The following is a 27,275-nucleotide window of genomic DNA, read 5'->3' as shown; positions in this document are numbered from 1 at the left end:
AGGACGGCTGCTGAAGGAGGGGTTGGCGTGGTCCGCGGCGTTAACCAGTCCCTGCTCTCTCGCCGCCTCCTTCCTCTTCTGGGATGTGTCTGTTGCTAAGGAGACACCACATCAGCCCTGACAGGATGTGGCTGGGTTCTGGCCCACACTGACGGAGAGAGCGTGGCTGACCCCGGGGAGGGAGAGAAGGGGAGGGACTTGGCTTGCCTCCTGGGCTGGCAGTCTGGGTGGGGTATCACGCTGGAATCTGCTGGAAAAACCCAGCTGGCTCCCTGAGAAAATGAAGTGTCCATCTTCTGTCTCCGTGGGGCTCTGGAGAGATGACCAGCAGCCCTGTCGGGAGGCTGGAGTGGAGCTCCTGTTGGGTCACAGTCCAGGGGTGCTGGTCAGGGTGCGATGCCCAGACCCTGGGAGGGGGCCATAGCAGCCAGAGTGACACATAATCAAACTCTTGGCCCTCAGAATGGCACCTCCCCAGAGCAGGGCTGGCGACAGGAGAGGCTGAACGGGTGGTTCACGGCTCTGCGTTTGCTGAGGCCAGCCGCACCAGCTGGTGAGGGGACTTGGCCTGGACACCCTCACCTCTTCTTGCAGCTGTTGTGCGACTCTTCCAGGGCTCCATTTCCTCCTTCCCAGCCCATCCCCTGCCCCTGGGCAGCACGGAGAGAGGGAGGCTTTTGTGTCACCACCGGCTAGCCCCCCGAAGCGTCCATGCTAAGAGCTCAGGCTGGGGGCCAGACCGCTCTGATGGAGTCCTTCCTCTGTTTGTCCCAGCTGTGTGAGCCGGACGAGCCACTTAGCTTCTCTGAAAAACGGGGATCATTACAGCACTTTCCGCTTGGGACTGCTGTGAGGATCACACAGGCTGATTTTTCTAAAGAGCTTAGATCTGGCCCAGACAGGCCAAACTCACTAAACATGGCTCTTCTTCTCATGTTAAGGGGTACATTCCTGGGGAGAGGAGTGTTCTTGGGCAGAATAAAAATGGCATTATTATTATTATTATTATTACTATTAGAGTGAGCCAGGGCTGCCCCAGTTGGGGCCCAGCTCCTCTGTTCACATGTTTCCCTGGAGGCCCCTGCCACTCGTCAGCCCTGGAGCCATTTGCAATTTTTGTTACAAACTCAAGTCCGGTATAAGGAAAGGATGATGTGAGGAGCTGGAGTGGGTCTAAGGGACAAAGAAAGGACTGAATTTTCTGTGCTCAGAAGGGGAAGGCAAGTGTGTAGGCACCTGCGGGCATCAGAGGAAGGGGAGTTGGAAGAAAGAGGGATAGTGATCCTGCACCTGGCTAGCTTAGGTGAGGCTCTGGGACCAGTTCAGCACAGACCAGCAAATGTCCTGGACTGGGGGCACTTGGCTCAGAAAGCCTGGATTCCTGGCCCTCAGGGGAGGCTCTACTGTTTGGGGGCAGGTAACGCTGAATTGGGTCAGTACCTGCCTGGCCTCTGTATCTTTTAGCCTCGTATTTCTTTCAACACGAGCATCTTGGGGGCAGGAGACGTGACCCACCTCATTGGACCTTGTCACTTTCCTCGTGGAAGGGACCCAGTGCTTGTCACACTGGAGGTTCTCAAGGAATGCTTGCTGAATGAACATTTGAGTGAACGAATGCAAAGAGCTTGCTTTCTGGTGTAGCAACCCAAGAATTTAGCTAGATTTTTCAGAAAGCCCCTGTAAGTCCTACTCTCATCCCATGCACTGGGCTTCTCCATCTGGCTGGAGGAAGATGGTGTGGGGACAGTAACCATGTCATCTCTGCTTACCATTGTACGCCCAGAGCCTTGCTTAGTATCTGGCACATAGTAGGTGCTCAACTAATGTTGGTCGAATGAATGAATCACATCCAGAGTGAGCCTTCTTACCCTGGAGTTGGGAGTAGTTGTGCTCTTGACAGCTGGGGCAACTTGGAACTCATCTTGGTAACTCATCTGGCCCCACCACCAAGTAGGGTAAAATGACGCAAATACACCCTGTTACAAGGACCTCCATGTGCGAGGATTTACGGTGATTACTTTAGAAGGTATCCTCTGAAATTTGCTGCCATCCTGAATTTTCTGATGTCCTTGGCAGGCTGTCTCGCTAGTTGTCCTGTCCCTTATTTCTTGTGCTGTTGTACGCAGTCTGTCAATGGAGACTGTTATCTTGTCATTTTCTGTTACATTTGGAACCACTGCCTCTGTGGGTTTTGGGTTTCACTTATCTTACTATCTGAGATCTACTTGTTCATTCTGAAAAAGGCAGCAGCTTCTAGAATGACTAGGGAATAGTCTGAACAGTGACAGCTCTGTCTATGACCCCCCTGACAAGACGCTGTGCTAGGAAAGGGCTCGAGCCTTGCCTGGGGACCGCCGGCTCTGTGACCTTGGGCAGATCACTTCATCTCTCTGAGCCTCCTCTCCGGGCCTATCCACGCCTTTAGTTCCATGTGAACGCACAGGAGTGGGCTGCCCAGAAGTGGAGCAATTTTTAAGTCGTTATATGCTTTCTTGTGAAAGTGTAGCTGTTTTTATTTTGAGACTTTTCATTTAAGCTCCTATTCTGAGTGTAAAAACAGTACTAGCTACGAGGAATTCCTATTTCGTGATTTATTGGAAGTATTATTATTCTATTAGAAGATGGTAGGTTTTTTGTTAAATATGTTTTAAAAATGCTTGCTGCATTCTTAAGTGTGATTTTATTATATCTTGGGGCAACTGTTTTTCCCCCTGAAGAGTAGATCTGTGATTTATAATAAGCCTTCACTACCGAGGCTGCTTGTGAAAGTATTCTATGGTGTTACATCATTCCCAAAGGGTGCTCTGGCTACAGAAGCTTCCAGGTTTCTAAGCATATTTCAGAGGAGACCAAGTTGCCAGATTCTTTCTAGAAATCAGGGTAACCTGAGACTAGCTGTGTCTCTGTCCAGCCACACACTGAAGGGTCTTAGAAAGGAAAGGGCTTTAGGGATATACCAGACCAAATCTCTTGCTATTTAGGTTAGGGAAACTGAGGCCCAGTGTAGACAAGTGACTTCCTCCAGGTAAAAGGCCCAGAATATTCCCTCCACAATCTGCTCCTTGCTCATCCTACATCCCTTGCCAGGTCCAAACTCCAGCCTCCCAAATGTGAACATTGGTGCACATACCCAAACCATTGCTCATGCTCAGGGCAGATACTTTCCCTGTCTCGTGATTTGCTTTCCAAGTGCCCCATGATGGAAGGGCTGCTGCTAATTCAACATTCCAACCAGCATCTACTTGCCCCAGCCACATTTTTGTTTTCACCAGCTAGGCACTAATATCCAGCAGAGAGTTTATTGGCATAATTTCTCCAGAAAGAGGCTGGAGGACTTAGCAAATTCAAACTTTAACATTTTTATCAAGAGTCCCATAGGGCCACCCTTTCCCCTCCCATCATAACCACCAACTCCAATAAGGCTTTCTCTACCACAGGAAGTCAGGGCGCACAGAGCAGAAACAGCACAGGCCAAACCAGCAGGCACATGATACATGAGTGAATCAACTGAGCAGGCAACCGCCTGGGAGCCATCTTTGTTAAGGGCAAAACAGGGTGCTTGTGACACTGGAGAATACAGAAAAGACAGGACTATCATGATTCTTCTGAAGAAGTGAGGGAGGGTAGATGGGGTAGGAGGGGAGACTTTCCTTTTTTGTTTTCCTCAGAAAAGAAAAAGCTTCACAAACAACTAAGATTACATAAATATCCGTATCTCCCAAACTTCCCTTTTCAAAGATGGCCACCCCCGCGGTCCATTCCGAGGGTGCACGCGACAGAATCTACTGGGCGTGGAGAGAGAGACAGGCAGCGGGAGAGATTTAGTTTTCCACAAAGGTTGTTAGTTTTTTTTTCTTTTTCTTTTTTTTTTTCTTTCCTTTATTGATGGGATTTAAAGTGCATATAACTGAAGGCAAAGTCCAAGGCCTAGAGAAAGATATGAGGCCCGAGAGGGAGGCTCAGAGATTCTAAAGGCAGCAGAAGAATACCCACCTAAAAAGGCCACTTGAGCTGCAAAAGGATGGGGGAGGGAGGGAGAGAGAGAGAGAGAAAAAAAAAATGGGAAAAAGAGAAAGGGGGTTGGGGTGGGATGGGGGTGGGGGGAAGCATTTGGGAGGAAGAAGACAAATACCAGTTCAGAAATTCAGACAAAGATGAGTAGTAGGAGCTAGTTTCTATCCCTGGTAGGAGAAGATGGGCTGACCTTAAGGTAGGAGACTTTGTTTTAGGACACGTGAGAAGGGAGAAGTAAGAACAGTCGCCTCTGGCCAGGGCATAGCACCCCAGGGACCCTTCAGATGGTGGGAGTAGGGGGGGGCCTTCTCCAAACCTCTGTCATGGTCTTCCCTGGAGTCCCAGCGGGGATCTAAGGAGCCTCCAGCCAGCCAGGAGAAGTCAGGGGATGGGGACCTTGATCGGGGGCCTCCCCAGCGCTCCCCAGGGGAAGACAAATTCCTCAAGTCCTACTGGGCTGTGGCGGGGCTTTACTCACCCACACAGGCCGTGCCGTCCTCGTTGGGCTCGTAGCCCCGACTGCACCTCTTGTTGGTCCGGCACCTATAACTTCCGTACGTGTTGACACACACGGGCTTGTCTCGAGGGCACACAAATGGGAACTGGATGCATTCGTTGGTGTCTAGAAGGTGAGGGGAGTCACTTACCAGGGAGGTATGGGGCAGTGGGTCCTTGCTCAGGCTCTGTTGCCCCACCTACTCTGTGACCCTGGGCATGTCCTTCTCTCTAGGCCTCAATTTTAGTCCTTTTGGCTGGCTCGTTCTCTACTTGACCTCTACATGTTGGGGGTGTCAGGCTTGGTCCTGGATCTTCTATCTACCACACTTTCTGTAGGTGGTCCCTTCATACATGGATGATTCCAGATTCCTATCTCCAGCCCCAACCTGTCCCTGGGGCTCCAGACTTGTGAATCTAACATGCATCTCACACTCAGCAGGTCCAAAATGAAACTCTAGCTCCCCTAGCCCTCAAACTTCTTCCGTCCCCTGGCCCCATCTCGCCTAAGTCAGTCACACCACTGTCACCCCCTCAGCTGCTCGAGCACAGACAGGAGCGATCCCCAGTTCCTCCTTTTCCCTTACCTCTGTAGGCAATTTCACAACAGATCCCGCCATTCTGCCCCCTTAGTACCCGTCTGTCGGTTCAGCTCCTTCTCCTCAGCCACAGCCTATTCCCAGCCTGCACCACCTGCGGCCTGGAGGTCTGCAGCCACCTCCGGCCTGCCAGGGCTGCCACGCTTCTCTCCAATCTAATCTGCAATTCAGCAGCCAGGCTGATCTTCTGAAAATGGGACTCACGCCATGCCACTCTCCTGCTTAATTGCAAAGGGCCCTAGGAACAAGATCCGGACACCTCGCCACCCTCCCTGACTTAGCGCCTGGCTCCACCACTGTCTCCAGGCTCGCCAGCCTCCTTCCCAGTCCTTTCACACGCCAAGCCTTGTTCCTGCCTCGTGCTCTTTGCCCCTGCTCTTCCCTCAGCTCTTTGTGGGGCTGGACCTTCTCGTCCTTCAGGTCTCAACTCAAAGGTCTTCTCCCTGACCACTTGGTCTAGAACAGTCTCCAGAGACACCTTGCTTAAAGGGTTCTTGGCCCATCTCATCTGGCTGACAGGTCGCATGTTTGTGGTTCCCCTCACTAAAACAGATGCTTCTGTAGCGTGGGTGCTTGACCTGAGTCCCCAGCACCCGTATGAGCACATAAATGTTTGCTGGGTGACGAGAAGGAAGAGGTGGCGTGAAGGGTGACGTCACGGGGTCCTGCCGGTGCTCAGGCCAGATGCTGGCATTTCTGTGTACATGCACCATCCGTTCAGAGTGGCCGGGGCGGGGCCACGGAGAGTGGAGGGGACTCCTTTCCTCCCAGCCACCCTTAGAGCGGTCCTCCTCCACTTTCTCACCTGTGGCCCTTTGCCCACGTGGCGCCTTCCACCGGAACACTTTCTCCCCTCTCCCTGCCTGGCAAACTCCCCATCACCCCCCAGGTCTCAGCTTAACCCTGGTTTTCTCTGGGGGCACCTTCTCTGACCCTCCGAGCTGGTGTCGGGCCCCACCTTTGGGCTCCCGCGTCCCACCCCTCCCCCACCCAGCCCTGCTCACAGTGCGTGGTCATCGCTCTTTCCCGTGCGCCTCTCCCACTGGCTCTAAGCTCCAGGAGGGCAGGGACCGTGTGTCCTGTTGACTCCTGAATCTCAGTAGCAAAGCCGCCGGCCTGGGACTCGGGAGCACGTGCACAGCAGACTTGGGGAGGGTGCCGCCTGAGGGTCTGGAGATGGGAGGGTCCTTGCCCTGAGCCCTCCCTGCGGGTCACTGACGGGGCAGGTATTGGGCTGAGGGTCTTTGAGAGGCCGGGCCCCCCGGCTGCCACTCCAGGCCCTTGGAGGACTTTCCAAAGGTCACCGGGCCCTCACCGAGCTGCCGTCCTCGCAGCGCTGCAGCTACCTGCCCCCCAGTGCTGCATGAGGCGACAGTGTCCCTTCTGTTCTGTGACCACGCTCCAGCAATGCCGTCCTTGTCTGCCGGCCCCGGTGCCCGCTGCCCCACCAGCTGGCCAAGCCGAAGCCGCCGGCCCCCCATGGAAGAAGCCTGTGCAACTTCACGATGGTGGCCCCCGCAGCAGGGCTCCCCGTGAGCACTGCAGGTGCTCGTGTGTCTCCTCCGAGCGCCCCCTCTGTGTTCAGCGCAGGAAGCACTCTCAGTTCCCAGAACTGCAGTGGCTCAGCCTGCCGGCCGCTAACCTCACTCCCCTTGGTGAGTCGTCTTGGCATCTGGAGCCCCAGGGACAAACCGCGTTTCCCTCCCCACCCTTGTCCTCTGGTCTGCAATCTGAGCTTTGCCAGGGCTCAGGCTGACAGTCCCCAGGGAGATTCTGGCCTCTGCCCCGTCCCCTGTGCCCGCAGGCCACTCACCCATGCAATGGCCACTTTCCTGCTGGGAGAATCCTTGGCCGCACTGCAGGGTGGGCAGAAGCAGAGACACACGTGAGTGGAGAAGATCCCGCCTCACCACAGCCACAGAGCGGCTGTCACCCTGACCCCAGAATGAGGGGTGCTCGTAGCTCTGGGCCTGGGGGCAGCCCCTCCCTGCCAGGACTCCTTCTCTTGCACTGAGAATAGGAGGCTGGGGGAAGGTCGAGAGCACATTCAGTTCAGACTCCTGCTCATTCCGCTCCCGTGGCACCCGTGTGCCTGAGCTGGGATGCCTAACAGAATCTGTCCCTCTTCAACTACAAAGGGAGGGGTCACTATGAAGCCTGCCCTTTGCTGTGAAGATTTCCACCATTCTAGCAGCAAAGTCTGCAAACTCCTGGGAGTCCAGCTGCAGCCCGTGGGGCTGTGGTGGGGGGGTGGGGGAGACTGCTTTTCTGGCTCTGAGGCCCAGACACCCTCGCTCACCTCCAGTGGGGCTGGGTCCTGAAGTCTGTCCTCATCCCGGGGGTAGGGGATCTCCAGCACAGAGTTCATCTCCTCACTGGCCACACTCCGGCTTGCCATCTTGCCGTCTGGCCACGTTACCTCCACACTGCTGGCTTCGTCCTTCCCTGTGGGACAGAAGATAGAACTGGATTTTAAATTCTATTTAATGTTAATTAATTTACACTTCCATAGCCACACTTGTCTAGTGGCTACCATATGGGCCGGCGCAGCTCTAGAACTTACATTCCAGTGGATAGGCCAATCAGCATGAAGCTGTTTTAGGGGAGAAGGTAAAGCCTGGTGGTAAGCAGGTTGACTTTCAGTCCTGGGTTCAAATCTTGGCTGTACCACTTGCCTGCTATGTTGGAAAGAACATGGTGAGGGCCGGGCATCTGGGGGACCTGGGGCCAAATTCCAGTTCTGCCACTGACTTGCTATGTAATCTTGGGCATGTCACTATATTTATATATTTATATTATTTATAATTATAGCTTGCTAGGGGCCATGCTTTCTTTTGCCATTGGGAATGTGCCTGCTTTCAGGGAGCTTCCACTCTGGTGGGGATAGACAGGCAAAAAGAGGAACAGATAAATAATGTCAGATATTGAGAAGCTCTGTGAAGAAAACAAAAGTAGGGCAAGAGGGTAAAGAGGAACTGGGGGTTGGCTGGGGGCCTTTTCTAGTCAAAGGTGATCAGGGACAGGCTCTCGGGGAGAAGGCACTTGAGCTGAGTTCCAAACAGAAGCTGAGGTGATAAAGAACGAGATGGTGGAAGGCCCGGGAGAAGCACCATTCTACAAAGCTGAGATGTTTACAGAAGCTAATGATGAAGCTCAGAGAATATTCACAGAGAATCCATCCGCACACATCCTTAAAGCAGCATGTTACCTCGGTGGTAGCAAGCAGCTTGGGAAGATCTGTCAGGTGTTTAGGCGGTATCAGAGCTGGCCCCAGCCCCCTACTTAAGGCATCCGGGACAGGCTAATGGTGATGAATTGGGGTCGGCAGGAGGAGGGGGCTGGGCCTCACCTGTAGCGAGCGGCTCTTCTCATCTATCACTTGGGAAAGAGGGCAGTGCTCAGCCCAGGTGGGAGAGAGGGTGCCGCCCCCTCGTTATCACCCAGCAGGGATGAGCAGATGTGGGCCTGGTGCTCAGGGGTCCACAAATCCAATCATACCCTCGAGCACCGTCTGTGGGCTGAATCAACAGCACGTCACCCACATGTATGTGTTACTTTCCCCTTAATGTATGCAGCTACTCTTAGAAAAACAAGGGCAACCAAAAAGGGCTGCTGAATTTATAGCAGCTTTGGGCCCTTCTCGTTCACCAACGGATTTTACCAGGATAGCTACTATGGGGGCGGAGGGTAGTCTGTGACACATTTTCATGTATAGAAGGGATTCCTGCATTTTAGAAAAGGGTTGGTAGCCACAGCCAGACTTTAAGGGGAATGCACGTGTAGACTCCTCTGTACAGAGGCCCCCCAGGCGCGGAGTCTCCCAGCGGCACCTTCCTCCCCGAGTCCTAGCACGCTGCTCTGGGGCTTCCAGAGGAAGCTGCACCTTGCGAGCCACATCCCTCAGCGTCCGGATCCTCCCTGCACTGGCTTCCCCTTTGCCTTGCTGCTGCTGGGCTGTGTGTTAATGAGGACGGGGACCTGCTGCCACACTCGCAAGTGTCACAGGTGAGCAGCCCCTGCCTCCGTGGGCACGGGGGGCAGCGGCACCCTGGAGAGGCTCCCGGAGCCGACAAATAGAAGCCAGCAAATAGTTCTCATAAACCTCTCTTCCCCCTATTCCCTCCTTCTATAATAATTCCTTTTGGAGGAGGAGGGTGGACACGGGATTGGGGGGTATCACCTGTAGGTTTGTTTCTCTGTTTTGAAATAGTCGCTTGAAGTTAGACACCTGGCATTTTTAGGTTGAACAGTGCCCAAATTAATTGGCATGTATAAAAAGTATTTTCTATTAAAAAAAGGAGACAAAGAATAGCAAATGTTTCTCACCTAAGCCAAGAGAACAGCTACACGAATACATTTTCCAGCCTGACTAAAGTGCCAAAATAACTCAGAAAAGTCACCAAATATTCACAATCACAAATTTACATTCTGTGTTTGCAGCCTGTCGTTCTGAGTCCTGCTTCCTCCCTTCCTCCAAGCCCAGGGAGGGGCCGGGGCTATGAGATCAGTAAGCCAAGGAGAACACATCTCAGTAGGACTCCCTCCTCTGCTGCTGATTATTTTGCTGACTTGGGCACCCTCTCTGGGGCCTTAGTTTCTTCATCTGTAAGATGGGCGTGTGGCCTAGAGTTCTAGCACTCCTGGGGAGGACAGTCTTTCTTCCTCGCAATGTGAGCCGTGCCCCGGCCGACTGTCCCCTTGGCATCCCCATCTCCACCATCTCTTAGACATGGGCGCACCCTCTAGTTTCCAAAGCACCTTCATTTACTGGCAATAATACTGGAGAACATGTACCCCAAACGGTACCACGTGATCTCAGTGTTAGCACTGGATTCTCTGGGGAAGGTACTAGCTTTCTAATTTCCATTTTAGAGATAAAGGGACTCAGACCTGAGGAGGTAATGTAAATGGCCCATAGTTCCCCAGCTAGGGACATCTGACCCCAAAGCCCATACCCGCTTTGCCCTTGTTCTGCTCACTTCACCCCCACGCCCAGCCCCACCACAGGCCAAGCATCGTGCAGGGATCTGGGATTTAGCAGAAAGGAGATGGACCCAGGCCCCAGCCTGTAGGAGCTGCTTCCCGCGGGGGGAAAGGAACGTAGTGATTATGTTATAATAAACTGGGAACATGCAGCATTGGTGTCCCTCGGTGAGAGAGGTGGGTGTTAGAAGTCATTTTATTTGGGTGTTGCAGGAGGAGTAGGAGTTTGTGAGGCAGAGAAGGGAAGGAAGGAGCAGTCCGGGCAGATGGTACGGCACGGTACAGAGGTACGGAAAGGTCATGTGTATTTGAAGATCAGGGAGAAGTTCAAAGTGGGGGAAGCAGAGCATGAGAATATGTATTAGGCGGGGGTGGGGGGTAGGAGACCAGGATGGGCTTTGGCGCCTTCGTGTGTGAGGCTGATCTGAATCCTCCTGACTACCCTGCAAGGTGGGCGTGCTATCCCCACTCTCCAGGTGTAGACACTGGCAAGGGGAAGTGACTTGCCGGTGTCTGAGCTAGGACTGGAGCCCAGGCTCCTGTCCCCAGGCTTCGCTGTTCCCTCTCAAGTCGCCAGACGTCTCCGGTCTTTCCAGGCACTGCACAAGGGCAGTGTTGAAGCCGTCTGTCTGCCAGGGCTGTGAGACAGGGAGTGGGGCTGCGAGCAGAGGAGGCCCCGTTAACCGGCTGGGAGGTCAAGAGCAGCAGGGAGTCACCTCCCGCAGCGTTTAAAGGACAAAGGCCAAGGAGGCACAGAGAATTGTGCTTTTCAGAAGAATTACCAGCAAAACAGATGGTGGGAATACAGTTGGTGGAATATTTTTGCACTTTAATAAAGCAATTTTTATGTGGGCCACTGAATTTTCCTTCCCGAAATGAGCACCAGCAGGCTTGGAGGCAGCTCTGAGTCACTTGCAAACAATGAGCTTAAAGGAAGGTGGGGTGTGTGGGTGGGTGGGTGGCAGGGGTACCAACAATGCTTGGGGCGGGCTGGCCAGTGAGGAGCCCCCTATGGGGGCTGGCAGGGGCAAGTAGATTGTGGGTGCTTGTTTTCCTGTTCTGGGTTTGGTTGAGCGGCCTCAGCCCTCCGCACATCGGGAACTGGAGAGCCAGGGTGTGGGATATGTAGGGTGGGGGCATGGGGGGCTAGGATGCAGGTTCCGAGCAACCAGCATGCGGTGGGGCCCTCCACAAGGGCCGTGAGCAGAGATGCTTCTTTATGAGGCCGGCTGGCCATCTGCACCAGAAGGAGCCGGGAAAGGCCAGGGCAGGGGCCAGAGGAAGGGTGGAACAAGGCCAGGGGCCCTACGGAGCAGGGGTGGGGACGGTGGTAGCTGACGCTGCCCCAGGAGGATGGTCCTACAGGGTGAAGCCGAGGGCACTCTGCACAGCCGAGGGGGTCCTCTGGGAACCCCAGAGAATGAAACATCCGTCCAGCGAGGTCCCTGAGTTTTTACGGTGTGGTGCGAGGCAGCTCAGACCCTTGGGAGTCGGGAGAACACATGAGGGGCGGAGAAGCTAGTCCTCTGACCCAGGCTCAGTGCAGAGATGAGGAGGCAGGCTGCTGAGGGACACGTGTGCACACCCGCATACGTGTCCACATCCAGCTCTCTCGCTACACCTCGCTGCGAAGTCGGGGGGCGGGGGGAGGCTGGGGATGAGTCCCAAAGGGAGGAAGGGAGCAGGGTCAGCTGGGGTGAGCGGGAGCGTCGTGAGGGCTGGAAGGGGGGGCCTTCTTCCCTCCGGAGACCCACGGCTCCCTGCACAGCTGCGGGCCCCACATCTGTGGCTCAGTCATTTGGAACAACAAGGCAGGCCTTTCTTGCATTCGTATTCTGGACATGCCCCTTCTCACCCCGAGCACCACAAAACAAACTGCTCAGGCCCAGAAACCATCGAACTGTCCGTCAACAGGAGACTTGCTCAATAAATGATGAGTGCCGCCACACAGTGAAATACCGTGCAGCTCTGAAGGGAACCAAAGGAGGGATGTGCATGTTTGGAACGATGTCCAGGTTACATTGTTGAGAGGGGAAAAAAGCAAGTTTGGAAATAATAGGAAGAGTATAATTAGTTTTGTTAAAAAAAATCGCCCGAGGAGTATTTATCTATAACTGTGCTCCCATGCATATTGCATGTAATAAAAGCATATCACAAAGCATGGCTGTGGGAGCAGGCCACCCCCACCGCTGTACTGAAAACTCCCCACCCCCTGCCCTCCACATTCCTGATCCTCTTACCCGGTTCTGCATTTCCTTTTTTCATAGCACTTAACATCTTCTAACATTTTATATATTTACCCAGTTATTATGTTTATTATATATGTTTCTGCTACTTCCACTCGAATGTAAGATCACCCATGGCAAGGACCTGTGTCTCGTTAGTGTTCGGCACATAGTATGTGCTCAGTAAATAAGCGTTGACTAAATGAATCAAATGGCACTGGGAGAGGGTGAAGGGAGAAACGTTTACTTTTCATTTAATATTCAAAAGATAATGGCAAGATTATGGGTTCTTTCTCCTTTCTTTTAAATGATGTTATAATTTCTAATTGTCCTATAATCAATATACATTATTCTTATAATCAGGAAAACCATTAAATCCTTCTAAGAACATTTGCAAACACTGGTCTCCCTGTAGGGCTCCTGGTGGCCCTGCCCCCGCAGATCATAGCCTGGCTTTGGCTTGCCCCGCGGGGCTACAGACCCCCCTCTGATCTGCCTGTCCCCCTCCAGCCTGGCTCTTGGCCCCCCCCAACCCCCAGTTTGGCTTTGGCCTCCCTCTCTAGGCTCTGCTCCTACCATACCATTTGGTTGGGTAGGCACACTGAACACTCCCATCTTTGGGCCTGCGTTCAAGCCAGGCTAGCCCCTGGGATGCTCTCTTCCGCCGCCCTCCGTGCCTTCTAAATTCCTACCATCCGGCTAGACCCCATACCAAGCCCATGTCCTTGGGAAAGCAGAACTATTTGTCCTGTGCTAGTCCTCACACAGCCCCCAGGCCAGCCTGACAGTGCGTCCAGATCTGCCTTGCCCCAGAATCCCCGTGTCCATCTGCCTTTTTCACTGGACTGTGAGCCTGGAGGGCAGGAAGTACCTCTTCTTTGTCTCGTCTGTCTCCTTCCCACGTCTCTCTGTGTCTCTTGGTTTCCCTAGCCCCCTGTCTGCCTGTGTGCCCCATCCTTTCTCTTTCCTCAACCCTTCCTTCTGTCTGGCATTCCCTCTTGGCTCCCTCTCTTCCCACCCCATCGCTGGCCCTTCCATCAATCAGGAAGGCTTGTGCTATGCTGGATCCATGAAGGAGACCCTCCTGGATTGGGGGCCTTGGAGCTGCGGGGATGAAGGCCACCTGCTCCTGGCTGTGTCCCTACTCCTGGCTCTGCTATCTGCTCAGCCACCTCCGGGAGTCTCACTGCCAGGCCCAGGGCTGACCCACAGGGACCAGTCCCCAGGAGCAGCCTTCCTTCAGTGACTCTGGGAGTGGATCCTGGCAAAGGAGAGGAGCCTACAGGGGGACCCATGGAGCAGTTTGAGCCGGAGTTCAGAGCCAGAACAAATCCCCTGGCCTTGCAAAATATCAAGGATTGGCAGTCAGGAGGGGCTCCCAACCAGGTGCAGCATCTATAACCCTGAGAATGGGAGGCAGGCAGTGGTGGAGAGGCACGGAGGCTCTTGGGTCCCTGTGATCCCACCAAACGACCTGGCCAAGCCTGCCCAGTTGAAAGCAGGGCTGTTCTCTTGGCAAGGGCAGATTCTGGCCAGAGAGGAGATCCAATGAGGCCCATAAACATGTCTTAAAATAGCACAGGCAGCCCATGGGATGTGAGGAAGGAGAGCCTCAGCTCCAGTCCCGTCCTTACCTTGCTATGTGGAAACTCGATTTCCTTATCTGTACAATGGGGTGGGAACTGATGTCCAGCCAGATACCTGGATAAACATGCCACCTAGGATACCACAGCAGTTACCCTGGTGATTGGATGGCCTCGCATGGGTTGCTTGGTAACCGAGGGGACATGGATATCCAGGAAGAAAGAGGCAGAGCAGGAGGACCTTGGCTGGCTCTGCACAGAGCAGCTATGGGAGGTCAAGCCCTCCAGTTACGGTGGTCAGTGGTGACCAAGGAGTCGGTGTCCAAATCCAGCCCTCTCTACTTTCTGGAGGTGGGATTTGGGGCAGGTTACTCAGCCCGAGCCTCAGTTTTCTGACCTGTGTAATGGGGTTGTGATTTGTCGTGTTGCAGTAAGAACTGCGTGAGGTATCTTATGCAGAGCCCGTAGCCCAGTGCCTGGCGTACGCTAAGTGCTCGATGACAGTCGGCTACTGCTGTTTTGTGAGAGAGGACTATGTATTCAAAAGTCACCTTGTACTTACTTGGCCAGTGTAGTAAATGGCTACCATACAAGTGACAAATGCCTCAACAGCCAGCCGACCCATCCAGGGCAAAACAGCCCAAGAACATGCTCATAGAACCAGGTCCCCTAAACATTTATGCTTCTTTTTCAGACTGCATAAATATTCTGTGTTCCTATAAAATTTGGAACATACGGAAGGAAATAAAAATCACATAGTCGGGCAGGTCTGGATTTGAATGTCAGCGCTGCTACCGATCAATCACGTGACCTTGGCGGGTTTCTTAACTGCTGCGATCTTCAGTTTTCCCATCTGTAAAATGGGGATAAGTAATGCCCATCTCACAGAGGGGTCACGAGCATGAAATGACATAATAGGAGCAAAGTGCCACCTGGAACGACTGAGAGTTACTATGTCAATCTAGCCACCCAGAATCACTGTTCCTACTTCCTGCTTTTTCTTTCCGTTTTTTCCTTTGTCCATATGATGTATGATATACGGTATGATGTATAATGTAATATTGTGTATAATATTAACATATACATGTATATTAACTTCAGACCATATAGCCTACTCTTTCAATGTTAATATGGTGTCGCCCCATGAGGTGCTAACACATGGGGGAGGGTGTCTGACTTTGAGTCCAGGTGTATTTGACTCAAATGCTTTCTTAACCATCGTGTTTTAGTAAAGTCACTCTTGGCTCCTCCACACATTTTCCAGGATTGCCCCTCGTCTCAAGAAGGCTTTTTAGATATTTTCCCCCCAATTCCCTCCCCAGTGCATTTCTTTAAAAACGTCTGATGTTGCAATAATTCTAGATTCACAGACGTTGCAAAGATAGTACAGAAAGTGTACCTTTCATCCAGGTTCCCTCAATGGTTAGAGCTGATGTCCCCACAGCACTCTACCAAACCAGGAAACTGACACTGGTACTGTGTGTATAGTTTTATGTTATTTTATCACCTGTGTGGATCCGTGCAACGACCACCATAATCAAGATACAGGACTCCTCCATCACCCCAGAGACCTCCCTCAGGCTGTCCCTTCGTGGTCACACCCACCCCTGGCAATCACGGCTCTATTTCCTGTGTCTGTAATTTTATCATTTTGAAAATGTTGTATAAATGGAATCAACAGTATGTGACTTTATGAGACGGGCCTTTCTTCCCCCACTCCCCATGATGCTCTTGAGAGCTATTCAAGTTGCTACATGTGTCAATAGTTCATTCCTTTCTGTTGCTGAGTAATATTCCGTGGTGTGGATGGACAATGGTCTGTTGAACCGGTAATCTATTATGGGGCTCATCCCGGGTGCTTCCGGTCTGGGCTGCTGCCGATAAAGCTACCGTGAGCAGTCTGGTATAGATTTTTATGTGGACAGAAGTTTTCATTCATCTGGGATAAATACCTCGGGGTGCAAATCCTGGGTCTTACAGAAGTTGTGTGTTCGTTTTTTTCTTTTCAGAGAAACTGCCAAACCATCTTGCAGAGTTGCCGTCCCATGTTGCATTCCCACCAACAATGGATGGGAGAGCGAGTTTCTCTGCATCCCCGCCGGCACGTGGTGTTATTTTTTTTTTAGCTGTTCTGATAGGTGCGTAGTTCTAGCTCAGGTGTACCACAGATACACGGGATAGCCGCTTATGTGCAGTCTGCATATCTATGCCTTAAACGTATAAACAGGGAGTACGATTTTCTTGCTTCCCCTCCTCCACACAGGAACCAATTTTCAGCCCCTTGCGGGTGATCGCACCACCACCGCGGAGAACGCTCCGCTTCTCCAAGGCTTCTAGCTAAGGGAAGGCACCAGCGGTCTGGTGAGGCTTTAATCACCAAGCTGGCTCCAAGAGGCCAGAAAACAGCTGGTTTGGACAAATCTGGTACAGGCCAATGTTTGGACCAGGCCCCAGTCTTGGACACGGGGAGGATTAAATACTCCGACCCCAAGGTGAGCGGATTCAGCGGAGGACGGCGGTGGGGGCCCCTGCAAGGGGCGGGGCATGGAAGCCCCCGCCCCCCCCCCCCCCCCCCCGGGAGCTCAGGTTCATTTCTGAGCAGGGCTGCCGGGGTGGCTGGTGTCCGCCACGGCTGTCCCCAGGTCTGGAAGTACCGTGCGCTGGCAGCTGCCAGGGCTGCGAGTTCTGTGTCACTGAGCATGCTTCGGGAGGCACTTCCAGGAGCCCGCTGTCGGGCACAACGGCTCGTCGCCCGCCCTGCCCCCGGCCCTGACTCACCTAGGCCGAAGTGCGCCACGGGCTCCATCTCACACAGGTAGCCTGAACCCCCATCGATAATCCTCAGGTGGGCCCCGCTCTTCCTGGTGTAGAGCACGACCTTAGCTCCCCTGGCGAAGGCCCCGAACTGGGTCCGAGGCACCACGCGCAGCCAGTTGTTGCTGAAGCCCTGCAGGGAGGGAGGAAGGCGGGTGAGTATGGGGTGGGGGTAGGAGGAGCAGGGAGGGAGGACGAGGAAGAGCAGAAAAGGGGCAGAGGGAACGAGGCAGATGCACGGGCTGAAGTTTGGAAAGAGAGGCCCTGGGAAAAGGAGGGAAAAGCCCGTAGACTCAGGAAAAACAGTTTTGGGAGCAGAAGTGCCAGTGGAAGGCAGAAGGGCAAGGCTCCTCCCACGAGGCCGCCCTTCTTGGAGGCTTACTGTACGGCTGCGATTTATTCCCTGGGCTTCCACTTCCCACCACGCTGGGCAAGCAAACATCCCTGGCGCCTCTGCCCTCGTCCACCTTAGACCCAGGGGAGCACACGGGGCCGGGTTCCACAGGTCCCGGGGGTCCATGCACACCTGGTTCCCCCGGAAGACAGACAGCGGCTGAGCCATGGACTCTCCGTGGGACAAGATGAGGTCCAGCATCCCGTCTCCATCGAAGTCTGTCACCACGCCCCCTGCAACAACGCAGATTTCACTCTGGCCATCGGCCAGGAGATTCAAGAGAGAGAGGGGCTCCCAACCACTGCCCTGTTGTGGTGCATGTGCCCCCCCGGGGGGCGCCCCGAGAGCACAGCACTGGGCCAGGAAGCCAGCGGGGAAGCCCCTCTCCTCTGCTTTCCCACAGCCTGCTCATGATAGGAAATCATGAAGGGGGGCTCTCCTTCCTTTTCCTGAACTTTTGTACTGAGAGAGTGGGTGCCAATCGCTTAGAGCATGAGGACTTCTTCCTGATCTATTACACATGCCCTTTGCCTTTGCGGTTTTTGTCAATATGTCATGTTTGCACATTCATGGTCTCCTTTCGATCCTCACTACAACACAGAGAGGTGAGGAGGGCAGATGTCGTTATCCCTTCTGTGCATGTGCAGAACAAGACCCACAAGATGAAGCAACTCTTCCAAGACCACAAGTGAGGCAATAGCAGGACTGGGGCTTGGGACTCCCGATCAGTGCTCTTTCTCTGACACCAGGCTGAATGCCAAGAGGGGTGGGGTCAGACCGCCGGACCCTCAGCCTCTCCTTTCCATCCCCTTCTGGTGCCAGAGAAGCTACCGCCCACGGGTTTCCAGAGCCCTGCATGGATCATCAGCTCCTCTGCACCCGCCTGGGGCTCCCAGAGGCTCACCCAGCCCTAGAGTGTTAGCCTTCAATGCGGCAGGGAAGAAGGGGTCCCGCGCTGTGGAGCTGGCTACCCCATCCCTCTTGCCCTCATCCTGCGCATGGGCAGAGCTGAGAGGGAGGAGTGCGGGCCTGAGACCCCAGGTGCCCTCACCTGTGCCCCGGCCCTCAGGCTCCAAGGCATCGCCAGGATTGAGCTCCTCGATGAGGGGGTCGCCATGTTCCCTGCGGATGACACTGGAGGAGAGGAGACAGGTCGTTCCCGGATGAGTAACATGCTGGCGAGGCCCCCACGGGCCCCCTGAACCCAGAGGCCCACTTGCTCCAGTCTCTGTCCTCCAAGCAGCCCCGGGCCCCACTGTGCATCGGCCACCACCTGGATGCCTACGGAAGCCACTCTGCTCACAGAGCCTGCCTACACCCTGCCTGTCCCCTTCTTGGGTTTTAATTTATGTTGGTAAATATTGATTTTTCTTTCTCTAATGGATGAATTATAGACAGCCTGGGGAAGGGCAGTTGATGGATGGAGAAGGGGCAGGGACACAGCTACCTTCAGCTGACCTTCCCTTTCCTTCAAGTGGCCCTGGGCTTCTGAGTTCTGGGTGTACCCAGGATTCAAACCACTCAGATGCCACCTCCTCCAAGCCCTCCCTGATCGTCGGGCTGGAAGCAGTGCTTTACTGCTCAGCCTTTATCACTTTCTGCCTTGTGTTAAAGCTCTGAATGAATGCATCTTGTCTCCCCAGTTAGACTGGGGGCTCTTTGCACGCCGGGACCACGTGTTACTCATTCGCGCATTTCCCACAGCACCTAGCACAGTGCGCGGCTCACTGGAAGCTCCGAGCTCATGTCTGTGGGAAGCGTGGATGAAGTCCAGCAGCAGACAGGGCAGAAAGGGGTCCCTTTGGGCTGCAGGAGCTCTGTCTATTTTAAGCTCTGAATCACGGTAATCTTTGCTTCGGAAAAGCCCACTGTGAATGTCCTGCTCTTTCTCCACACTGAGCTGAATGCTGCTGGTGAGGGTGAGCTTTCCTCCGATTTTTCTCATTCATTAGATTCTCACAGCCTCGGGTGCTCTGGCCTGGGTGTGAGGAGCAATGCTGGGGGAGACGGGGGGCTGGAAGGGATCTCACTCTCCCCGCGACACTGCAGGCAGCTCTTGCCTGCCCAGGTCACAGAGAGTCACCAGCGGGCTGAGATGTGGCCAGGGACTTCAGGAGGGGCCGGGGGTCCCCAGAACTGGAACCTGTGGTGGCCGGAGGGCAGAGTGCGGCCGCAAGGGCGGGGGCTCTGCGGCGCTGAGCCGCGGCCCCGGGAGAACGCTCTGTGGGCCTGGGGCCGCGGTGCTGAGCACACCCGTGTGCGTGCTCGGGGCGGAGGGCGGCGCGCCTGGGTGCCCTTGGGCGTGTACACACCTGCTAGAGGTGTGTGTGCCTCAGCCTGCCAACAACCGCCGTCCCTTTGACCCCTGGCGTCCCACAGACTCTGCCGCAGCTGGGCAGAGGCATCCCTTGGTCCAGGTGACGGTGCAATTAAGGGTTCCTAAGGATAAAGCCCGGCAGTTCCACTGCATCGAGGTATTGCCATACTGCCGAACGAGTTCTTCCGCAGTGACTTCCGTGTGCCGTCACGGCCTGGGGGCCTGTGGCTGTGCTTCGCATCCGGAGGGACGGGGCTCAGGGCCCATGACAACAGGGAGTCTCAGGCAGAGCTCCGAAGGCCAACAGGGAGAGGGGCTGCGGGGAGGGCGGAGCTGGGCAAGCTCACCCCGGCTTCCTGGAGGAAGGGCCAACTAAGCTGAGACCCGAAGGATGAGTATGAGCCACTCAGGTGAAGAGGGAGGGGCAAGGGACAGAGGGGGTGGGCAGCCTGAGGTTCCAGGCCTGGTACAGCCCGGAACCGAACAAAGCTGGTGGTGTCTGGAGCTCAGCTGTAAACGGGGAAATGGAGAGTGGCCAGGCTGGGGACAAAGCGGGAGGTGTGGGATGAGTCCAGGAGAAGGCAGTGGGGGGCTTCCGAAAGGTTTCAAGTGGACGAGGGGTGTGGCCAGATTTGCATTTTCAAACAGCTTGCTCTGCAGGACTAGCCGGGGACACCTGCTGAAGGCAGCTGCAGGAATCCCCTTCAGAGCCAGGGACGAGGATCGAGGAGCGGCATAGGGGTGAGGAGGGGAGAAGAGATCGGAGGCATGTTTCAGTGTCAGGGGTGTGACCGTCCCTATCCCGGCTGGCCTGGGAGAGTCCCTGTTTGCCTGCTGTCCCGCCATCATTAACAGGACTAAGCATCTGGTTTGGGGACGAATTCCCTGGTTACCCTACTCTTCACTGAAAGATCGCAGGCTCAAGCACACGGAGGCTCTGAGTCCCCAGTACCTCCTGCAAGGAGCCTGCCAAGTTCCATTCAGCAACAGGGACAGGCTGGGGCCAACCGTGCAGAGTGGCCAGCGAGGCAGCGGCCCCTGCTGTAGCCCCTCACAGTCGGGGCCGTGTGCTCGGGACGCAGCCATCTGCCACTGGGACTTGGCTCGCACTGCTGCTGCGTGGAGGCAAAGACACTAACCCGTGGGGCCACTATGGGGTGACCCTGTCCTCGTCCATGGCAGCCCCGGGCCAGCCCGCCCTTGGGGTGGCCAGAGGGAGGCTGGGTGGTGTGACAGAGCCAGGTGGGCAGGCGGACGGGGGAGGTGCCTGGGTTCTCGGGCCACAGCGACCAGAGCACTAGGCTCCCTCGTGCTCAGGGGCCCTGGCGAGTGACACTTTATTAGCCAGAGAAGGAAAGCAGTGTCTCTGTTAACGAGCAATTGATCTTCCGCAATTAATCTGGAAGTTGTGAATAAGCTTTTTGCAAGGCACCTAATTAGTGCCTTCGGGGGGTGATTACATCCAGTCAGGATTGATGCTTTGTTAATAATTATATTTTAAAACATGCTTAGTCACAGCTCTTGCCTTTTATTAATAGTTGGGCCCCCCCTGGGGTAAGGGATGGGGGCCCCGGGGAGCCGAGCAGGTGATGGGGCCCATTTCCTGAATCCAAGGCCCCCTGCTCTACCTGCCTTCTCTCCCCACTGACTCCTGAGGCCCAGGAGCATGTTTTAGGCCAGGAAAAGGGTTGTCTTAGGCCACATGGATCCTGAGGTTCCCCAACAGCAGTTCTCAAACTTTAGTGTGATAAGAAACACCTGATGCCCAGTGCACTTGTTAAAAATAGAGATTCCTGGGCCTCACCCCTGGAGATTCTGATTTAGGAGATCTGGGTGGGCCCTGGGATTCTGTACTTTAAATAAGTACTTCGGGTGATTCTGATGCCAATGGACCCCTCTTAGAGAAGTATTGCCTTTGAACATCCAACCTTTCCTCCCCAGATGCAGATGCTTGCATATTCCTTCCATTCTGTCACTCCCTTTTCCTTGTCTACCATTAATTGTCTCATCCAGCATTTCCCAAGGGATGTTTTGCAGAGCACCAGTCCCAAGGGGAAAATCTTTGAAAGAGGTGTGCTGTGGTTAAATCTATTTGGAATACTCCATCTACCTTTCAGAAAGTAAAAACGCTCATGGTCATGTTAAAGGCCCTGAGAAGTCCTGCAGCCAGTAAACCTGCCTGTCTTTGCTTACCCCAGGTGCACCTAAACAAATTTGACTCTGTAACTCCTTTTTGTGGTAGTATGGATTTCTCTCCTGCAGAGCTTGGCTTCTGGGCACACTTTGGGCCATGTCCCTCTGCCCATTCCCCCCACAACAGCAGGAGGCCGGCTTCCTGCCCAGGATCTGCCCTCCTCTCCACAGCCTCTTGCTCAATCCCTCCTTCCCTCCTGTCTGTTCCTTCATCAGGGGACCTTCCTGCACTTCAGCCCTGGGAACACCCCTCTGAGTCCTATACCTTCCTCCCTGACTCCCAGCCCGCGACAGCGAGAGGCCACTGGCCAGGCTGAAGCACCTACCGGAAGAGGCGGTTGGCTGAGGAGCTGCGGTGGGCGAAGTTGTTGAAGAAGATCTCCAGCTCCTGGTCATTGTCAAAGTCGGCGGCGATGACTGTGCGGACCGGGGACGGCATGGAGAACTTGGGCGAGGCGATGTCCTGGCGGGGGAGATGGTGCAGGTCAGCAGACAGAGGTGTTTGGGGGTTGCAATCCAAGAGAAGAGACAGCCGACCTAACACCTCCCCTCTCACCTCCCCTGGAAGGGACCTGCGGTGGCTGCACCAAGACCACACGGACCTCGGGCTGCTTGGAGGAGGACAAGGAGGTGAGAGGGACAGTCCCAGTTCACACCAGCGGAGCACCTGGCTGTTCCCTGGTCAGGGTCACACACAGCCCTCTCACCAGGCACTCGAGGCAGGGCAGACATTAACATTCCCATTCTGCAGGTGAGGTGATCAGGTCCTGGGGGAGGGAGGGGAATCGCGCATGCTCATAGCTAATGATGGGCTGGTAGCCGGGGCTTTTGACTCAAGATGCTATGTCCTTCCTCCTCTGCAGGAGAGTCAGAAGTGGGGGGTCGGGGGTGGGGGACACTGGAAAGTGCTGTGCATTTGAATCCAGGCTTCTCTGCTGACTAGCTGTGTGATCTTAGGCAAGTTATTAACCTCTCAGATCTCACTCTCTCCATCAGTTACACGGGGCTAAGAATAGTGGCTCAGGCTGTGGGCACTGCATGTAAAATGCTTGGCAAGCCCTGAGCATTAACTAGGTCCCTGGCATCTGTCCTGGCCTTGGTCACGCTGTCGGTCCTCTGGAAGGCAGCAGAGGTGGCTTCCAGCTATGTTTTTGCTGTTATCTTGTGTTTTTTCTTGGGAGTTTTTCGATTTTTTGGAGACACATGCTTTGGGGGTTTGCAGTATCAGATGCACCTATCCAGGGTTCATGGGGAGTCCCTAGGCCCAGGAGAGCCCAGCTGACACTCAAAGTGCTGACCCCAGGTGTGGGACTTCCTTTGAAATAGAAGAAGAGGTGTGGAGAGCAACCTTTTGACTACAAGAATATCCATCACAGATGGTTTTGTCCCTTAAAGATTCTAGCAGCCTCTCTAACTCTCAGGGCCCCCCCATGGAAAGGGTTGGGAAGGGACAGTTAGTGTTTCTGGGAGCGCCCTCTGCCCCCTGGCCTGCTCCTTGGCCTCTCACCGCAGGCCCCCCTCCATCAGCTGCAGGAATGAGCCAACTGGGAGAGCTGATGAGCTGCCTGTTCTGGGGAGGCCAGGAGGGAGGTTATCCCCATCAGTGCAGTAATGAGGCTGATTAAGAGCCTGGCCATTTGGCCAGGGTGTGCTGAGCAGGCCTTCAGAGCTGGAGGAAAAGAGACCTCAGGATCTCTAACTCATTATTATTCTATTGATCCTATAAAAATGGAAACCTACATAGCTCCCTTGGGGTTGCCCCACTGGACGCCTGGGCTTCTGAGATGGTGTATGTAAAGCGCTTAGCACAGTTCCTGGCACGTGGAAGGCGCCCGATAAATGGGGCATCTATTATCATTATTACTGCTCCTCTGAGCTCTGGGGAGGGGCCACCAGAAGGCTTGGCCGTGCTCCTCAAGCACAGCACACTGATGTCTGGGCCTGGATCATTCCTTGCTGGGGGGACTGTCTGTGCTTTATAGGACATTTAGCAGCATCCCTGGCCTCTACCCACTAGATGCCAGTCGTACCCCTCTCCCATTTGTGACAACCAAGAATGTCCCCAGACACTGTCAAATGTCCTGGGGAGAAAATCACCCCTGGTTGAGAACCTGAGTTAGGACAAAAAGCTGGGGGCGCCTGGGTGGCTCAGTTGGTTGAGTGTCCGACTCTTGGTTTTGGCTCAATCATAGGATTGAGCCCCACGTTGAGCTCCGCGTCTGGCTCCACGCTCAGTAGGGAGTCTGCTTGAGGATTCTGTCCCCCTGCTCCTCCCCCAACTCGTGTGTGTGCGTGTGCGCTCTCTCTCTAAAATAAATAAATCTTAAAAAATAACAAAAAAACTGAATAAGGATGAAAATCATTCAGGATCCCAGCATCAACTGCCTGAGTTCAGAGCACGCCTCCTTCTCACCCAGAGAGCCCGGGTCTCAAGGGAGGGAGCAGCTGGGCCTGAGCCTCCCCAGGTGGCTGCCTACAAGGGAGGAAGCTTGTGGTGGTGACCCAGACAGAAGGTTCCCAGAGACTCCCCTGGGACCATCAAGCAACAGGTAAATTCTCACTGCTGCAGGGGATTTTGGCGAGACCTAGGTACCTCCAGAACCATCCAGACTTGCTGAGATCAGTTTCAACCATCCTATGAGAGCTGCCTGAGAAAGCCCCAAACTCCAGCTCATCAGGGGGGTGGCACCTCTATTCCTGTCACCCAACAGCCCCTTTGAAGAATTCTTGGCACTGCAGTCTACTGACAGCTCAGGGAGGGGGCACAGAGAGAGGCTGGAGGTCATCTTGTCCACCACCTGCCATTTTTCCTTGGGGGCAGCTGTTGGGAGCTCTGTAGCCTCCCCCTCCCCCATCCCTCTCTTCCCCACTGCACCCTTAGCCAGAACTTAAACTTGAAAAGATCAGGTTTTCCAGGAGCCACCTGGAAAAACGCTGCCAATCCAGGAATGAAGCCCAGAGCCTTCACTGCCCTGTTCTCGCCCACCGTGGGAAGCTGCTGTCCCCCGTCTGCCAGTGGCTGTCTCTGCCTTGGGCACTAGAGACAGGAGAGAAGCCCGGGCTGGAGTCCATCCTCGTCCCCCAGATGTTACCTTCACTGCGGCTGTCCTGCCTCCAGGCTCTGCGGAGCCACAAGCCCCTTCTCAGCCCGGTGGGAGGCGCAGGCGAGGCTGCATCCCCAGGACATGCCAGGGCCACTCGCAGTGCTGGGGGGGCAGGAGGGAGAGGTGCCTTCTTACCCGAAAGCGGACCTTCCCATGGGCGCTCATCTGCAGGTAGAGCCGGTGGGGGCCGTTCCAGTTGCCATAGACGATGTCCACTTTGCCATCGCGGTTGAAGTCAGCCAGGGCAACACCTCGCCCGTGCTGGTGGGGGTCGTCCACTCCTGGGGAGGAAAGACAGGGACCCTCAGGCCAGCGCCCCCTGCAGGCTCTACGAATGCTCACCTTGCTGGAGCTCCTTGGAGAGCGACAGGGAGGGTGACCCTTGTGCCGACCCTGCCCTCCCCGGGAGCAGACGGGGAGCTGGGGAGCCGCGGCTGCTGGGTCACAATTTCTCCGTGGAGGCAGGAGGTGGTTGCAAAGGGAACCAGACTTGCCTTCAGCTGCATCTGCCCAGCAAGCACACGATTTTCACTCAGTTTTGGGGGTAGCATGGGTAGGGGACGGAGACATGGAAATTCTGGAGGACCAAAGGCCTCTCCAGCCACCCCAACACTGCCACTGGGGTACAGTAAGTTGGTCACCACTCTTATGCTTAAATCTCTCGGTGGCTCCCCAGTATTGTTGTGTCAAGTTCAAATTCCTGCCTGGGGAGCACAAGGCCCCTGCCCACCTTATCTGGTACCCCTCCCCTTCCCCCCTTACTCGTAAGCTCTGGCTACCTGTGTTCCTGTCATTCCTCAAAGGAGCCCTGCTCTTCCTGGCCTCTGGGCCTTTGCTCAAGCTTGTTGCTGTTCCTGGAATGCTCTTCCCCGTGCCCTTGGTTACCTGGCTCCTTGGTTTTCTTTTGCTCTTAGCTACTATGTCACCTCCTCAGGGAAGCCTTCCCTGACCACTCCCATGAAAACAGTTCCTCACAGCTATTTGTTATTTGTCCTGACAGCCTCTCATTCTTTCCCTCCACTGTGCTGATCACAGGGGCCATTATGTTCCTTTGTGGTTTACTTGCTTAGCGTCCGGTTTCCCCACTAGACCTTACACTCCATGAGGTCAGGGGCCGTCTTCTTGTTCACCCGTGTTCACGCAGCATCTGACCTGGTAGTTTTCAGTAAATACTTGCTGAATGAATGAAGAGACACAAATAATTTGACAGAAGGCACCCGGGGACGTTGGTGACAGCAGAGGAAATGTCACATCATAACACAGAAACCCATAGCGTGCCTTGGGAGCTCAGGGAAGAGAAGCTTGTGTGTCCAGTGTCGCCTGCTTCTGCTGTCCCTGCATCTGCCAGTGCCCACTGAGCCGATCCTGGGGGAGGACAGGGGCTGGCTTTGCCCAGAGGGATGGCCTGACCTCCTCGCTGCCCAAGGCAGGTATGTTCCATCAGGCCAAGCGTGGAGTTGAGAGGTGGTGGATGCTGGTTCTCAACACCCATGCTGACTCTTTCGGAGGACAAACTGCCGTTGGTCATCAGGCCCTCAGAGATGGTGGGCGATAGGACAATATAATGGAGGGGGGATCACAGAGTCCAGGGCCCAGAGAGCTCTTGCCAGTTGCAACCACAGAGCTCCTGGGGGTGGGAGCCAGGGGAAGGTGGGGGTGGGGCCCCCTGAGAACTTGGAGGCTGAGTACCCTCTTGGGGGAGTAAAGGATCTGGACGATGGGTGCGAGGTGCAGGGAGAAGAGACAGTGAGCCCTAGGCTTGAAGAAGAGGCTTTGCCAAGGAGCGGGGGAAACCTCTAACCTTTAGGATTAATACCCCATTAATTCTCTACAAAACTCCCCAGCCCTAATGTCGGTGGTCTTCGATGCTGGCCCATCTCTCTGCTGTCTACGAGGCACCTTGACAAGGAGCTCGTTCCCTTTCACGGGAATAATCGGTGCCAGGCTGCCTTTCACAGCAGCATCTGTTTGGGTGATGAATGCCCTCTTGACATGTCTTGTTAAACCCCTGCAGTCATTCTGACTTTCAATTACGGGCCTAGCACCTTTCCTCTCTCCTCCCGCCAGATACCTTCTCCCACTCCAACTTGTTGGCTCACCTCTGCTCCCATCTCTTTAACACCTTATCAATTCCTCTAAGTTTTCTCCACCACCACCTCCCCTTCATTTTATGATTTTTCAGCAATGAGAAAACTTGCTGCCAGAGGATATAGCACCGTGGGGGCGGGGTGCGTGTGTGACCGTGTGTGCGCATGCATGCCAGGTGGGAGGACAGGCCAGGGGAGCGGCCTCCAGCTCTAGCTTTGCCCAGGAAGGAGAAGAGGGCAAGGCATGAGGGGGAGTTGACTGGCTACGAGTGGAGGGGCGGTGCTCAGAGTGGGCGCTCCTGAGCAGTGAGCGGGGGATTAGGTACTTGTAAGTCACAGCCGATGGTTTGGCAGACGCTCAGGGACTTGATGCTAGCTGTCAGCACTAGCCGGACCTTGTAGGACCTTTGATCCCCTGTCTAATCCCCGCTCACCTCTTCATCTGGAGGCTAGAACTCGCCTCTATG

At 54.7% G+C, this 27,275-nt stretch overlaps 1 protein-coding gene and 1 long non-coding RNA gene across 4 annotated transcripts in view; one reads left to right on the top strand and one right to left on the bottom strand.

Annotated features, from left to right (window-relative positions):
• CRTAC1 (cartilage acidic protein 1) overlaps positions 1 to 27,275 on the bottom strand; it is a 148,492-nt gene that overhangs the window by 10,362 nt on the left and 110,855 nt on the right. Inside the window, exons 7-15 of one of the 3 annotated variants that reach the window (XM_081823685.1) lie at positions 24,857 to 25,002; positions 21,944 to 22,080; positions 18,159 to 18,241; positions 17,240 to 17,340; positions 16,678 to 16,846; positions 7,408 to 7,553; positions 6,922 to 6,964; positions 4,493 to 4,636; positions 3,994 to 4,011 (exon numbers count right to left, since the gene is read on the bottom strand). In XM_081823685.1, coding sequence (XP_081679811.1) covers positions 3,994 to 4,011; positions 4,493 to 4,636; positions 6,922 to 6,964; positions 7,408 to 7,553; positions 16,678 to 16,846; positions 17,240 to 17,340; positions 18,159 to 18,241; positions 21,944 to 22,080; positions 24,857 to 25,002 — 987 coding nt within the window. Of the gene's footprint in view, positions 1 to 3,267; positions 4,012 to 4,492; positions 4,637 to 6,921; positions 6,965 to 7,407; positions 7,554 to 16,677; positions 16,847 to 17,239; positions 17,341 to 18,158; positions 18,242 to 21,943; positions 22,081 to 24,856; positions 25,003 to 27,275 lie in introns of those variants that run through there. The other 2 variants (XM_081823688.1, XM_081823686.1) reach the window with 2 other exon arrangements.
• Positions 16,655 to 22,367, top strand: LOC145722159 (uncharacterized). Its single transcript, XR_014146233.1, has 4 exons — positions 16,655 to 16,714; positions 17,709 to 18,461; positions 21,834 to 22,101; positions 22,186 to 22,367. It is a non-coding gene; the product is annotated as an uncharacterized LOC145722159 (long non-coding RNA).

This window comes from Leptonychotes weddellii, chromosome 6 (assembly GCF_054177405.1).
Source record: "Leptonychotes weddellii isolate Sample4059 chromosome 6, ASM5417740v2, whole genome shotgun sequence".
Taxonomy (NCBI): Eukaryota; Metazoa; Chordata; class Mammalia; order Carnivora; family Phocidae; genus Leptonychotes; species Leptonychotes weddellii.
The sequence above is the reverse complement of the archived record's forward strand: the minus strand, read 5'-3'. Positions and strand labels throughout refer to the sequence as shown.